Source organism: Gopherus evgoodei, chromosome 15 (genome assembly GCF_007399415.2).
Source record: "Gopherus evgoodei ecotype Sinaloan lineage chromosome 15, rGopEvg1_v1.p, whole genome shotgun sequence".
NCBI lineage: Eukaryota > Metazoa > Chordata > Testudines > Testudinidae > Gopherus > Gopherus evgoodei.
In genome coordinates this window covers 15,359,911-15,375,928 of record NC_044336.1, presented here as the reverse complement: position 1 = coordinate 15,375,928, position 16,018 = coordinate 15,359,911, and the positions used below count along the sequence as shown (strand labels likewise).

At 47.2% G+C, this 16,018-nt stretch overlaps 1 protein-coding gene across 3 annotated transcripts in view; it reads right to left on the bottom strand.

Moving 5' to 3' along the window:
* HID1 (HID1 domain containing) overlaps nucleotides 1–16,018 on the bottom strand; it is a 44,971-nt gene that overhangs the window by 20,549 nt on the left and 8,404 nt on the right. For 2 of the 3 annotated variants that reach the window (XM_030534363.1, XM_030534364.1), the window contains exons 2-4: nucleotides 12,184–12,333; nucleotides 8,830–9,000; nucleotides 4,393–4,506 (exon numbers count right to left, since the gene is read on the bottom strand). In XM_030534363.1, the coding sequence (XP_030390223.1) occupies nucleotides 4,393–4,506; nucleotides 8,830–9,000; nucleotides 12,184–12,333 (435 nt within the window). Of the gene's footprint in view, nucleotides 1–4,392; nucleotides 4,507–5,195; nucleotides 5,304–8,829; nucleotides 9,001–12,183; nucleotides 12,334–16,018 lie in introns of those variants that run through there. The other variant, XM_030534365.1, reaches the window with a different exon arrangement.

The window sequence follows — 16,018 nt, the reverse complement described above, 5'->3', positions numbered from 1 at the left end:
TTCATTCCCAACCACGAGCTCCCACAAAGCTAGCGCACAGACACCTGCTCCTTCTGGGACTGGAGCAACTGCAAGCTCCCCGTGCCGCCATGGCTCCTGTACCACCCCTTCAGCGCCTCCTGCTGACAGAGACTGGAACTCCCTTGCTGCCACAATTCCTGCATGACCCTTCACAACAATTCCTGCTGGGACTGGAACAGTCATGAGATCCCCTGCACATACACTCACATGTGTGTGTGAATGTGAGAGAGAGAATTCCATCCCTGCCCTCTGATGATTAAACTGCAGTCAGCTGGGGAGTTGAGCACAGGAGCCATATGCAGTGAGACAGGCCACACCAACAACCAGCCAACCATAAAAAATTCTCCCTCCACTTAGGCCCAGTGGGGATCTAAACCCCAGAGGTTATTTCAGGCCTCTGCCTATTCATCTGAGTCCATGCTACATTGTTTGCTGTTTAACATTTTGGGATGTTTTAAATGATATTATTGCCCTATTACTGTCGTTACTGTAACAAGATAGAGCACAAAGAGCAAGTCATGGGTTCTTCGGAAACCCCCATCTCTCAGTGAATTTTGCAGTCATCACACACACCCCAGTTTGATGTGATGTTGATGCTCCTTCGCAGGTATATTTTTAAAGGAGGGTTCCACTTTTCTGTCTTTACAGGCAGGGCCTGGAATAAATACTGCAGTTTTTAAAAAAAAATTCAACAAGAGAGAGGCTAAAACCAAACATAATAGCCCAAGGTCTGACTTCCAATGATGAAGAGCACCTGTACACGGCTTTGAACTTCATGGAAGCTGTAGGTGCTCTGAAGGTCAGGCCATCAGGCTTGCAGCTCAATTGCTGCAGACAATACAACTTTATGAAGAGGAAGCTGAGACTTGACAGGCTCCTTCTACTCACTTGAGTTACAATCCCAATGAAAGAGCTCTGCGGTTGTGCAAACACTGGGTTAAGGCTGTCCCTGGTGTGTAACACACGCTGGTGAAAGGAACAAGATTCTAAAGTTCTCCACTCTTGAGGGAACAATGGAAGTGTGTGTGTTTGCCAGGATGACTGCATTTTCTGCAGGGGTTGATCTGTAAAAATGGAATAGTGCCAGCCATTCTAGCTGGTACTTACCCGGCCATATCAGACCACCCAGCTATTGCTGCTCTTCACCCAGCCAGTACCAGGCAACTCAGCTCTGATCTCAGTAATGGTATCACAGGCCAATCATATAGGAGAGAAACTTTGTGTCATTATACATACTTGGCCTGCAGCTTGAAGTTTATCTCCTCCTTCATGCCACAGACTTTCTTTGTTATCCAGTGAGAAGAGGGGAGGGTTAGTAATTCTAGAGTTTTCTTACTCTGAAAACTTCCAAGACTGACCTGCAGATAATTCAGGGGTTAACCCTTAAACATGCTGCCAGCCAGAGTTCAGAAGATCATTGCTGTTATTCCTCTGCATCCACAGCATCAAGCAGAAGCAGACAATATTTCACAGAATTTCTATAGCACCTTCCATGTGAGGACCTCAGCACATTTTACAGACATCTAGTAATTTATAGCTCTTCTGTGGCATAGGCATTATCCCTACTTTACAGACAAGGCCTAGCTCTTCAGCTGCTGAAAATGAGTGCGGGTCCACTGATTTCAATGGAGTTTTGCTGATGGACACCAGTTGTGTGTCTGGAAGAGTGACTTGTCCAAGGGTCTGTGGCAGAGCCGGGACTAGAACCAAGGTCCCTGTCTCCCAGACCTACATCATCTTAGGCACAAGATCATCATTCCTCCATTCAGGCAGTACTGAATCCAGAGACCAAAAGCATGAGAATTTCTTCTATACCTTACTAGACTGCACTGATATTTCCTCAAAAAGCCAATATTAGATACCCCAAGTTGCATCTCAGAGTCAACAAGCTGCTCAGGTGCACCTTCAAGGCAAAATGAAGAGATATGCAAGTCAATTCCTCCCTTTTCAGAGTAGGGCTTCTTAGAAAAATCAAGGCTCTTGGATCTCATCACTCCACTGACACTGACTCAGAAAATGAATTGACTGTCGTATCTAGTCTGATGGGGGAAGGAATAGGATCTTAGCAAGACCTAGTATGTGAGCACAAACCAAGCAAAGCAGATATGATGCAATAACACCTTTTGTGATCTAGGAAGCGTGGAAAAGGTAGGGATTAAATTAATGAATTTAAGACCAACTAATTACAACAGTGTGTAACATTGGCCTCTAAGTCAAGGACCTAATTCTAAGAGATGCTGAGTGCACCCAACTCCAGTGAAAGTCAGTGGTACCTCCTGGTATCTAGCATCTTTGAAAAATCAGGCTCCAAATGTGGAAGTGTATCGCACCAAGGTTCCAGCTGCTTCTACTACTGCCGTACCTCACATTCCACTCAGGAGTCCCTTATTTCAGCCTCATATTTACCTCCAATTCCAGAGGGGCCTGGCAGGATCACTTGGAATTTCATAGATTAATCTGATTTTAAAAGTTGAACCATGAGAATGAGGTTACAAAAAATGTTATTGATACCAAAGAACTGAACCTCACAGCACTGCAAGTTGTCTAATGGTTAGGTATACAATTCCATTATTTCTGGATCCCATCTCTGGGAAGCTTAGCAGTGGCTTCTAGCTGACTACTAGCCTGGGACAACACCAGGTTGATCTTTTAAGATATCATGATGGGTTGTTTTAATCAATGTCCCTTTACAACAAATGGATACAATGGAGCAAGTGCTGAGCACTGCAGAAGGACAGAGAAGGCAGCTCCATCATTAGCCACAGCAAGTTCATATCACAGTGGCACACCATTCTGCCGCCTATAGCTGTGTAGAACAGCCCTGAAACCCTTGAGGATGACTTAGCAAGTGACACACGAGCCTTTTCATCCCAGCCCATCTCATACAGATTTGGTCTCGGTTTTCCTGGATATCCTACTTCAGAGGTAGCTCTGAATTCCCAGCCACAACTGCATCTCTCTTTAACATGGCAACAGGGTCCATAGATACTATCGGTCCAGGTTGTAAGACTCCATCTTAATGGTAGATATGGTTGAATTAGGATGGAGCATTATATGCGATTTATGAAGGCTGCTTGGATCATGCCTGCACACTGCAAGACTAGATTTGTAATGCTCAGTGCTTATGTAGTGCTTCACATTTTCAAAGTGCTGTACAAACATTAGCAAATGAAACCGTAATCTCCACAGGCTCTCTCATCTGTATCAAAGATAACAGCATCTGCAATTTGCTCCATTCGTCTGGCTCCTGACAAGATGACAATGCAGACATCAGTGGGGCAAAGTTTGAATGTCACAGTTGGGTAACATAATAATAACAATCCTTATATAAAGCTTTTCATCTTTAGATGTCAAAGTGCTTTACAATGAAGGTCAGCAGCATTATTGCCACACAGAACACATTGTGGAGGCGGAATGAAGGTTGCAGGCACAGATCAGTGGCCTTTCAAGAATGTTACAGTTCAAATAAAACTTCAAATGTTAGAAACCCAGGAAATACTATGTGTAGAAGGGAGTTCCTTTTGAAGTCAGATCTCAACTTCAGAAACGTGGGGCTACTCACTAGATCTCAGCTAGTGAAGCCCAGGAAATGGCCTTTTACTTTTCAGAGGGATTTTTGTTACAAAGTGGCAAAGATATGAGAAGACATTTGGCCACTTGGGTGAGCGGCTCTATTTTTAGGTTGGTAGAATCAGGAACTCCTTATCCAATCCTATTTAATTTTTGTAGCATAATCCCACCTTAGCTCTAGATGTTGCTCACCAATTTGGACACCACTACGACTTTTTGTGGATTTCAGTGGAAGAGGCCTCAACCTCACGCCTAGCTCAATTGTGTCATTGCTGGTGCTCCATGATCTAAGTTCTTATATGGCTCCCACCAACATCATGTGTGAGCTCCTCTTGTTTAACAGGACAATGCTGCCCAGAGTAGGCTTATTTCAGACCACAGGGAAATACGTCGCTGGCCACAGGGCAATAAACCAGTTAGGTTTTTCCTCAGAGCTCTTTACTAAGCAGTATGTTTCACAATTCATCCCTGTTATGTACCAGCACACTGACATTCTGTCCTGCCTCCCTCACAGAGTAACCAGGTTGATATGCCTAGTTAAGAACCATCTCCTCCTTTCTCAGAATTCATTCCATTTCAATTTTAACTGGGCGATCTTCAGCTTGGCACCTTTCCTCTGCATCTCATCAGCCCATACCCACCACATGCAAGGGAAGTGCTATCCAGCTTTACCAAGATGAGCAGGAAGGAAACATAGCCTGGACTGGTATAGAGAAAAGATGACTGCCTTATTAGAAACTGAACCAAAGCCAGGCCCGCTGCTCAGCTACCTGGAGCTAAATAGCATATCCCCCAGCTTACCACAGTGCTCTTCCGGTGGCTCTGGACAGCAAAATCTGGACAGAAGAGCAGATCTGCAATTGCCAGGAGCAATGACTCAGCCAGGGGCCGGGCATTTTCATCCTCTTCATCACTCTGAAAATGATAAATATGGTAGAATATTCTCAGCCCAAGCTTGAGAGTCAGTGCACAGTAATATTAATAGAACATGGCAGCAGGGGAAGGAGCACTTTCCCCAAGAGCAGGCAAGAAAGAGAGATGGGGCGGGGGAAAGGAAACAGGGAGAGGTACGCAACCCACCCATAGGAGTAGTGAGAAGCCACCCCTGAGAGCAGGCAGGTGGCAGATGTAGTCAGAGAGGGAGCAGTTTCAGTGAGGATGGGACAATCAAACAGCTGTGGGAAGGAAAAGGACTCAAGGTCTAAAGATCAGAGCGGACATGGAGTTGCCTCTTTGGGCTTTGTTGGGGGTTACAAGAAGTCATCAGAGAGCTATTCGTCTGCTTGGGATCCTCCAGTTAATACAGAGGAAAGGAAACCATTTACCTAGAATAGGGACTACAGCTGTCAAGGGAGCAAAGAGTCACCCCATCATGACCAGGCAGGTGATCAGATCATGTACAATGGGGAGCAGGGATTGGATTCACCTAGCAGGCAACAAAAGCCTTTCAGAGTAGAGTGGCCTGTCCAGAACTGAGGGGCTGCTATGGAGACAGGGCTCTAACACTCAGGTAGGAGGGTGTCTCAGTCAGCCATGGCAGAGCAAGCAGCTGCCTGCAGAGTGGATTTTTCTCTCTCTGGCATTCAAAGCAAACCCCAGCCTACCCAGAGACAGCTGCTAGCATCACACGTGGTTACTCCTCTGCAGCCGTTGCCAGGGGAACATCTCCAGTAAGCCACCAGCCCTGCCATTCAAAGAGCATCCTGGATGTCATGTCTTACCCGGTACGGCTAAATCCAGGCTTCTGCCAGGAGGGGGCGAGGCAAAAAGGCAGCTTATCGGTGACAGCCAGGCCACCGTTAGTGCGCAGATACACAAAGCTCTTAAATAACAGCAGGCAAGCTGAAGGGAGATAATAGCCTACACTGCATTGACGTCTTTTAATGCGACATTGGAGAGGCCAATAACAGGATCCTAGACGCAGGAACAAGGCCGGGGGTGGGGAGCCAGCAATCAGCAGAGACGCTTCTATTCCAGCTTTGAAATCAGAGATGAAACAGAGGAGCCTTGAGGTCAGAATGGAAATAAAAAGGACAATCTGCACCACCTCAGCCTGGGCTTCCAGACAAATCACCTCCCCACTGGGAGTATCTGCCCTGCAGGCAGCTGTGATTCAGACAAAATAGAACAAACCAGTAGGTCCCACCCACCTGGAAGCTGGAGAAGGTCCCTGGTTCCCAAAGAGATCTCCAGAAGTCTCTTATCACCTCCACTAAACTGTGGTCTGCCTCCTTCACCATCTCCTCCCCTTCCCCTAACTCCCCGAATTTATATCTAGTATCAGAGGGTAGCCGTGTTAGTCTGGATCTGTAAAAGCAGCAAAGAATCCTGTGGCACCTTATAGACTAACAGACGTTTTGGAGCATGAGCTTTCGTGGGTGCATGTGACATGCATCTGAGGAAGTGGGTATTCACCCACGAAAGTTCATGCTCCAAAACGTCTGTTAGTCTATAAGGTGCCACAGGATTCTTTGCTGAATTTATATCTGTCATCCACAACCCCCCGGGATCTTCCCTACTTCCAAACACAACCCCAACAAACTGGGGTCTAGCATCCATTCCCTCCTCTCAAAACTGATATCTGCCACCTGTTCTGTCTCAGCCACACAGAGACCACAGCCCCTTCCAGGTGGCATGCCTGGCCAGGAGGACAGTACTCGGGGCCCAGGTAAAGGGGCTTTCTCCATCACACATTGATGACCTTCACCTCAGTGAAAAGGTGGGGACATGTTCACTTCTGTCCTCTCTGGTAGTGAGCCAAGCATCCCAGTAACTCCTACCCACTCACGCTCCAGTTGAGAGGGTGGAGCCGCCCTTTAACATGCATTGGGGCTTCTCCCAAATTGGTGGGTGAGGTGGAGATGAGGTATGACTACTGGAACGAACTGCTGGCTTCCTCAGTGTCCCAGCCTTGAATAAGGATCTGCTGCCTCACGCTCTGGCCAGCCTTATTCAGCCTTATTCATAAAGATTACATCAGTTTGAACTACTAAAACTACAGTGTTAGTTCATTCACCATTGTGGGGCTTTGACTCATTGGAGGGGCCCAAACGCAGTATGCATGAGGCACAAGACAACGACAAATGGGCCAGGAGACGGCCAACTGCACAGTCAGTCTTTGCCATACCCACCCCCCACACTCCCAAGAAGCCAGAATGCTTAGGGTCAATCACTGATGGCCCAGGCAGCTTCTGAGTAAGGTGCAAATTCAGTTCCTAACAATGGCCTGGCTGTATCTCCACATGCACCACATTGTGTTATCCTTCCCAAAGCAAGTCTAATCACCCAGCACATGCAGACTCAGGCCCCCATCGGGAGACTGGATCCCCAGACACCTGCCCAAACCCACAGCAGAGAAAAGAGGCATCAAACCTGCTTCCTCCTGCTGCCCAGAACTTCCCACTGAAGTGGCCATAGGCAAAAAAGATTAGACGGGACAGGCTGAGACAGCCCAAGGTTCCGGCTGCACCAATACTGCACCCCCCCCTTTGCAAATCTCTGTTAAACTGCTATGAAAAGCGCTGCAGAACACTCAGCTTATGGTGGGAGCAGCTGAACACAAAAGGCCCAGTCTGCAGATGCAGAGTCCACAAGGACAGCGCTGCTGGTACATTAAGAACCAGCTGCCGTACCAGCAAGTGGGCAAGGCACAGTAACTGCTCCTCTCCTGACATGTCAATTTTCACAGCAATAATGATACTTTGCACTTCAGCCAAGGATCCCAAAGTGCTTCAAAAACATTCCACCTCGACTCTCCCTGTGATGAAGGGAAACATTATTATTCCTATTTTACAGATAGGGACAAACAGAGGCACACCAAGAGTTTCAATGACTTGCCTAAAGTTCCACAACAAGTCAGCAATAGAGCCAGAAATAGAAGCTAGGATCCAATTCTCAGTCCTTGGTTCCAACCACCAGATCAGGGGTTGGCAACCTCTGGCACGCGGCTCACCAGGGTAAGCACCCTGGTGGACCGGGCCAGTTTGTTTACCTGCTGCATCGGCAGGTTCGGCCAACCACTGCTCCCACTGGCCGCAGTTTGCTGTCCCAGGCCAATGGGGGTGGCGGAAAGCCGCGGCCAGCACATCCCTCGCCTGCACCACTTCCCGCCACCCCCATTGGCCTGGTGTGGCGAACCGCAGCCAGTAGGAGCTGCGGTCGGTCGAACCTGCCGACACAGCAGGTAAACAAACTGGCCCGGCCTGCCAGGGTGCTTATCCTGGTGAGCCATGTGCCAGAGGTTGCCGACCCCTGCACTAGACCATACTCCCAGCTTAAAACTGTAAAGTTCAGTTCATGAATGGGCCACTGACCATGACTCTTATGGCTTCTCTACACAATTAAGTTGCGCTGGTAAAGCTGGAATCTGCTTTTAAAGCAATAGAGTTAAGCCACTGCAAAAGGCTGCCTGGGACACTCTTATTTTGATTTAAGAGTAGTGTATGTCCATTTTAAATGAACCTGTTTCCAAACAGTTTAAGCTAAAGCAAAGAAGCCTCTCTTCAGGTGAAATAAGAATATCCACACAGCCTTTTGCACGTGTGTAGCTATCAGTTTAAATTGACAACTTAGGTTACATCAGAGCAACTTTCTTGCATGAACAAGCCCTTACTCACAGCTACACCCAAGTGATTGAAATGCTCCAATAAACCCATTAGCCTGCACTAAACAAACAGAGCTGAGAAGGGGAGGAAGGCAATAGAGCCGATGCTGTCTTGTTAATTTCAGTCCATCCCAGCATCAGGGTTGGCTCCAGGGTTTCTGCCACCCCAAGCAGCAAAAAAAAGCCACGATAGCAACCTGCAGCTCTACTGCCGCCGCTTCAGTCCTCGGCAGCAATTCGAGGGCTGGTCCTTCACTCCGAGAGGGAGTGAGGGACCCGCCACCGAATTGCCTCCGAAGACTCAGATGTGCCACCCCTCAGCCTTGGCCGCCCCAAGCAGCTGCTTGCTGGGCTGGTGCCTGGAGCTGGCCCTGTCCAGCATGCTCAGTATGGAGGCAGCTACCGCAAAACTGCCACTTGCTGGGGGAGGGGGAGAAGCGGGGTTTTGCTATCAGCACATTTAAGTTTCAAGGCTACATCCTATCCCTTACTCCATCACAAGCCTTCCCACAAAGTTTGAACCCACTGAAACAAGGTTGTTCCCAGCTAATTAACGTTGGGCCTACATGGTCTCTGCCTCCTGCAGCTTCTCCCTCCCTCCCAAAGAGGAACATTCTAATCCAATAGATACAAACCCCTCCACGGCCGGCCCCAGGGACAGTGGACCAGAAGAAGCCTCTCCAGTCAGGATCCTCGAAGATATAGGGCAGGATGCGGGTGAGGAGCCGGCTGCAGTTCAGGATGATTTGCTTCTCCTTCTCCGAGTGGCAGCCGCTCTCCGCTCCCTGAACCAGCTTCTCTACGGCCTGATGGCAACGAAACAAAGGCATTAATCTGGAGTCATAAGGTTTGCGGACACACAGGCCCCACTGCCACAAAATTACAAACAGCATTTGGTTCCACTTCCCAAGGGCTCGCTATGGTTCCTCTGGGGAAAATCTCTCTCTAGGTTGCAGTTAGAAACAAGCAGCAGAAATGTACGATTATTCTAAACGCTCCTGTGATCGCAGCAGGCATCTTACCTTGTGCAGGATGTGGAAGCCAAGAGAATGCCTGTTGTTATCACTTATAATGTGTATTGGCATAGCACCTGGGAACCCCAGCCATAGCCCAGAGCTACATTGTGCTAGCTGCAAAAAGCTTGTATGCTAAGAAATCACTTTCTTAGAATATGCCAATTGGAAATTGCAGATCTTCCAGACAGAGCCTCCTGCCTCCTCTGCCCTCTCCCAGAAGAAGTGAATTTAGCACTGGTAGATGGTGCTGGATTGAAAGCCCTGGAGACTGAAAGTCCTCCGGTATCTACAAGACAAGCAGCCCAAGCTCCTACCACCCTCTCCGTGTACTTTTGCACTGACCCAGGGAGCCCACCTCTAGGCTAAGAGGGGGGTTCAATCCCCAGGGCCATCCACTGCTTGGCTTCTCTGCTGAGGCCGAAGATGGGAGCATTGAGGTCAGTCGCACTGCACTGCTGGTTTTTTCGGGATGGGGACGCTAGTCTTGCCAAACAGCCACTGCAGCTTACTGAGGTCAAAGGCAAACCACTTTATTTGCATGACAGAAGGTGAAGCCCTTTTTCTCTCCTCCCTGGGTCTCCTGTCCTGGTCCTTCCCCTCCCCTCTCAGATGAATTATGGGGACATTTACTAAGGATTTGACTTGTAGGTTTTAATTCTCAGGCTGTGCCTCTCTGTTGAGGTTCCCAGCCATGTCTCTGGTTCACTGACTTTGTCAGTTTGCATCACTGCCTCAGTGGACATATTTGTGCTACCCGGGGCCTGACTGTGCTCCGCCTTGGGACTGCATTTGAATCTCTTGCCAGGAACAGTTACTGTTCAGTATGTTGTACACAACCCTAGTCTGCACCAAACTCAGTTGCAAAGGACATTATAATTGTGCCATAGCCTCATCTAAACCAAAGAAACAACAGCGTTGCAAAATCCATTAACACCACGCGTAAGACTACCTTGCAGCACTAAACCATAGTCCCAAATTGTGATACAGCCCTACTCACATCCACGTTGTTGCATAGATCAGAAACATGGTTAAAATAATGCACTTAGCTCCCACTTGCATCACAAGAGCTAACCATCCTTTACCATCTGGAGGGACAACCATGCTGGAACCAGGTCTCTCAACTCATTAGCCTCTATTGGGTAGAACAGACCATAGAGTTGCTTTGTGAGGAATGAAGTGTGGCGTCAAAAGCACAGCACGGTTCTCTCAGAAGTCTATAGTCCATCTACACTGGAAAAGGAAACCATGCTAACAGCAGCCATGGTGGGAAACGGTTGTCAAGTGCTGCTCTGCTAGATCTGCATTCAATTATTTCTGAAGATGGTGGTTGTTGGCATGGTGCAAACCATAGTGCTGCAAGAGCTGGAAGCATTATTAGTGCCAAGGCCTTGCTAAGCAGGCTAAGTCTTGCTGACCAGACTGTTCCCCAAGCACCAGCAGCAAGCCATGTCCTATTGGCTTGACAACTGACAAGCTCTGGCACTGAAAGAAATATGAATAGATGTCCCTTGTGTTGCACACGCCAAGAGGGCAAGGCCAACAGAAAAGCATCAAGGGAAATGCTAATAGAGCTGCATGGGAAATGGTTTTCCCATCCAGCAAGAATTTGATATTTCAAAATTTGTCGTCCCGTTTTGGGATGGGAAAAGTCAAAATCTTGGCGGGAGGGAAAGAAGGAAAATAAACATTCACTCTGAGTCATTCAAAATGTTTCACATCAATTTAGATCTTCTTATTGTTTTTGAACTTTTAGTGTAAATTAACTGAAATTTCAGAACAAATAGTCATTTGGAATCAAAGCAGACAATTTTCAAATCCAGATTGGATGTTTTGTAAAAGATCTGCTCTAATTCAAACAGGAATTGATTCAGGGAAGGCCTCTATGGTCTGTGTTATGCAGAAGGTCAAACTACAGGATCCCAGTGGTCCCTCTGGCTTTAGAGTCTATGCAAAACTAAACTTTGTTTTGACAGTGTCAAAAATGGGACACCTTGACAATTTCAGAACTACTTCTTCCAAAAATGTTTTGAATCGGGAGATTCACTGAAATTGACGCTTTCTCACTAATTGTTTCTGTTTCGACAAATCAGTGTTTTTCAATGAAAAAACATTCCACCTCTAGTGCTAATGCCAAAGGAGACAGGGCAGTGAAATGGGGAAATAGGCTTAAGACTCTTTGTGGACACAGAGGCTCAAAATTCTTTCCCATATTTATTCATCTTTGGCATTTTTAGGATGACCAACACCATAGTTAACTCAAACCTTTGGGGACTTCCTATGTTCCAGAAGCTGAGATTGCTGTTGAGCAGCAATCAGATGTTCTGATGAGAAAGCAAGAGTACTGGATCCACCAAGGATACACAATGCTTGCATGCCAGGATCCTTAAGTATATGGCAGCCTATGTTTAAACCAAGAGTTGGGGAGGTGATGGGTGATGACTGAACTGATCAAATACCAGCTGTGGTTTGTGGTAAACCAGAAGAGGAAACGTGAACAAACTGCCCATGCCCTGCAGGGCAGAGAGGGGAGCTGCAGTTAAACCTCAGGAGGATAAAGGGGCAAGCAGCCCTGAAAAGGATCACAGCGAGTAGGGTAAGGAATGGAATTTGCAAGGACTTGGATCACTTTTGTATCTGCTCCAAAACCAACAAGCATTTCTGCTACAACCATTTACTCTTTCATATGGTTGATACTCATAAATGCCAAGTCTGGACTTGGCAAACATATGAGGAGCTGCTAATCACAGAAAGCAGCACCATGGACTGTCTTGTTGTCCTGTGTTTGTAGAGTGCCCAGTACAATGGGATTCTTGTTCGTGATTCCTAGGCACGATGGTAATGTAAGCGAGAGGTGCCTATTTGTGAAACTAACCCTTGTGCAGATCAGCTCAACACCTATGATCCATGTCAGCATTGGACTCTGCATAGGAATGACTCCCACTAATTCCAGGTGAGAAGGAGAAGGCACCTTACCTTATAACACAGAGTGGCCAAGTTAGAAGGAGATTCTTCCCTCACTGCTCGGATTTCTGCAGCTGGCACAAGGGCAAAGACATCCTGCACCGAAGTTGCAGTGTCTGCCCAGAACTGGTCCCAGAAGGCATCATCCGTTGCCTCCACAGGCTGTGAAGAGACAAATCCAGAGTTACAGGTATGGACAGCAAGGAAACAGAGGACGAGCTCATTCTACGGGGGCCAAACACAAGCCATTCTGACTTGCTCAGCGATGGGGCCAAGCCAGACCTGGTCAGTGCTCAGGAGCTGGAAGGAGAGAATATGCACTGGTATCAATCCATCAGTACTATACTGTATATTGGCATCTCTTGGTACCAAAGCCTCAACTGTTATAACACACAGCTGTAGTTGGATCCCGAACTACTAAATGGTATATACATTATACCTGTGTTTATGTTGGTGAGGCCCAATGGGCACAGGCAGGCTCTTTACATGGCACATTTGTATCATTTGTACCAATGTAGGACTCTCTGAGTCTTTTAAGGGGCCAGTCCTAATGAGAACCAAAAGAGACAGTACACGAGCATGAGTCCACGTACAGAATGGCACGTCTGCAACCTACGATGCACATGCCAGGTTCAATGACTTTCAAAGCATGAGAGCTGAGCTGCTCTTTGCACTTTGCCAGTTCCTGGACATATGGAGGAAGCTCTGAGTACTCACCTGCTATTGTCTGTATTGCAGTAATGCCTCAGGGGAGGGATCAGGGCTCTTTGGGCTAGAGACACAGGGGAAAATGAGAGCCCCCACCCCAGAGAGCTTACAATCTATGTCATGCCAAGGTGCAACAAGTGGATGAGACACTGGGGCTGAGAAGGGGAGGATAAGGCAACAGTAAAGTGGGCAAAAGTACTGTACAAAACAATCAAGTTATCGCAGTCTGATAGCTCGCTGCCCCAAAGGAACATGTCTGCTCCACATCTGGAAACACAATTCTCCTTATCCAGTTTGCAGGCTCTATGAGGAGGGGACATTCCTCTCTTCCCAGCACTGCTGTCTCCCTTTCAGAAGATGGGAGCACATATTTTTCTCCAAGTCCTTTTACAGAGGTTAGAACAGGAGTTCTCATCCTTGGAAACAAGAGCAGTTTGTCAGGTTTCCCCATAATGTCCATCTATACTCAGAAAAGTGACTCTGTGCAACTGATAGTGTTGGGTTCCAATCTTATTCCCTCGCAAACACTTATAAACTGAGGACACTTGGTCTGTAAGTCAGAACAATGATTCTTCAAGCCGTGTTCGCTCTGCCGCTTGCATCACCACCACTAATAGAGATGCTAAAATTTGCAGGTCAGGTTAAGTGATGATGAACAAAGCAGATTAGACTCCACTTCTCTCTCTTGTAGCTGTACTGGATCTACAGGGCTAACGAGGATAACTGTCAGCAGTGAAACAACTGCCATGTTTTTCACTAGTGAACCGGAGAGCCACAGGGCCCAGATATGCAGCCCTTCCCACTGCAATCAGTGCAAGGACTTGCCTGCGTAGGAACTCACCAAGCTGTGGAAGGGTTGGGGCTGCAGGGAGCAGACACTATATGTAGAGCAAGAAGGTGCCACTGTTACACAGGACTCTTCTGAGCATCGGAAGTAAGTGAGCACAGAGCTCTGAAGAGCTCAGAAAGGGCTCAACATTTCATCCACCTCAAATCCAAACATCACTCACCACTCAGAAGCCCTGCCACTCACTGCAGAAAAGCCTCGCCACAAGTGAAGGCATCCTTAACTAATCCATGGCCTGGGAGCGACCATCCAATTCAACAATGCTTACAAGGTTTAAATACAGAAGCGATATTCACCTACTTGAGTATTTATACTGTGCAGTGTGAAAGAGGTTGGTCAAGGTTTACTTGGTTAAAAATATTCTTTAAAAAAAATCCACCTCTCCACAGAAACATTCAAATAAATGAACCAAAAATAAGTCAGCTGTACCTGTTGCCTGACGCGGCACCATCACTGTTGTTTTGAGGCTCCGTGTATGGCTCCCACCCAGACCTGCTACCCACTCAGGGTTAGTCTTTGATAAAACTGTGACGATCATGACCGATGCACACAAAGGCCCTGGATCCCACAACTGGAACCACATGGACCCGTGGACTCCTGTGGAAACACACCAAAGTCTATGGGGCTCCATGAAGGTGCCCAGATCTGACCATGTGAATCCAATTGCACGATCAGAACCTAGGTTTTAATATGACACAGAATCCTCATTGCTGAACCTCCATCTGGGGAAGCATGTTTCTATTTGGTGCAAAGCAACAGTTTTCAAACTGCTCCATGGACCACTGCGGAACACTTGCTGTGGTCCATAGAGAGGTGGCTGTCCATGGTAGTCACTCTTGTTCTCGCTCCCAGCTTCTAAGTCACATTAGAGAAGCTGAAATTACACTGACCACTTTGCTAATGTTATTCTTCCACGTAAGCGGCTGCCATTGTAGCCACAAAGATGTTATGTGATGACAACTGAGATTGGAGATGGTCCATGGGACTCGAGACTGGAACAGTGATATCATAGACTCATAGACTCTAGGACTGGAAGGGACCTCGAGAGGTCATCGAGTCCAGTCCCCTGCCCTCATGGCAGGACCAAATACTGTCTAGACCATCCCTAATAGACATTTATCTAACCTACTCTTAAATATCTCCAGCGATGGAGATTCCACAACTTCCCTAGGCAATCTATTCCAGTGTTTGACTACCCTGACAGTTAGGAACTTTTTCCTAATGTCCAACCTAAATCTCCCTTGCTGCAGTTTAAGCCCATTGCTTCTTGTTCTATCATTGGAGGCTAAGGTGAACAAGTTTTCTCCCTCCTCCTGATGACACCCTTTTAGATACCTGAAAACTGATATCAGGTCCCCTCTCAGAGACACCATCCCTATGAAGACATGATCCACACTATGAAAAAGAAATGGGAACATCTCATTTAAAAGTGCCCAAAACCCAGCCATAAGAGGCATGTGAGTGGCTGCAGCCAATGGACATAAGAACTCAGTACCAGGATTAGAGGTCTGGAAGTCAGGACTCCTGGGGTCTATGTCCTGCTCTAGGTATATTTAATCCTGCCTCAGTGTGGGGGGATGCACTAGGTGACCTCTTGAGGCCCCTTCCATGCCTACATTTCTAAGATTCTACGCCTGGCTTTGCGACCAACTTACTGTGTGACTTGAAGCAACACACTTAACCAATGGGCTTCAGTTTCCCCATCTGTCAAATTAAGATAATATATGTTTTTCTGCCCCTTGCTGGACAAGTGAGTGTTGTGAGGCTGTAAAGCAATGGGAGCTCCTTGAACAGGAGATGGTATGCAAGTGTACAATATTACTGGATCATCAGAAGCCAAGGGGAATTTCCAGCATCAAAACACACGAAGAAGGAGTGCTCAGTCAGTCAGAACGCCAGCTTGGCTAAACATTCCTGACCCTTAGGTTAGGGATAGAGGGTGCCTGGTGCCTCCTGCAATTGACGTAATAAAAACTCAAAGACAAACAACAGCTCTTGCCTAACCATGCTTGTTACGTGCAGTGAGTGGTTCCATTGTGTTGCAGTGCAGGGGGGAAAAGATTAACGTGAGTTTAATTTAAACATTTTCCCAACATCTGCTACAATTCATTGTTAATTTGTCCGCCTTTGCAACAAGTTTCTAAGTGCATGCAAGGATCCTCAATTAGGGGCTGCCTTCTTCACACTGAGACAGAGGGAAGCACTCAGATTCACATTCTTCTAGCCGGATATGAGGAGGGAGCACCTTTTGAACTAGCAGCCCTAACCTCAGAGGCACTTAAGAGCTCTGTA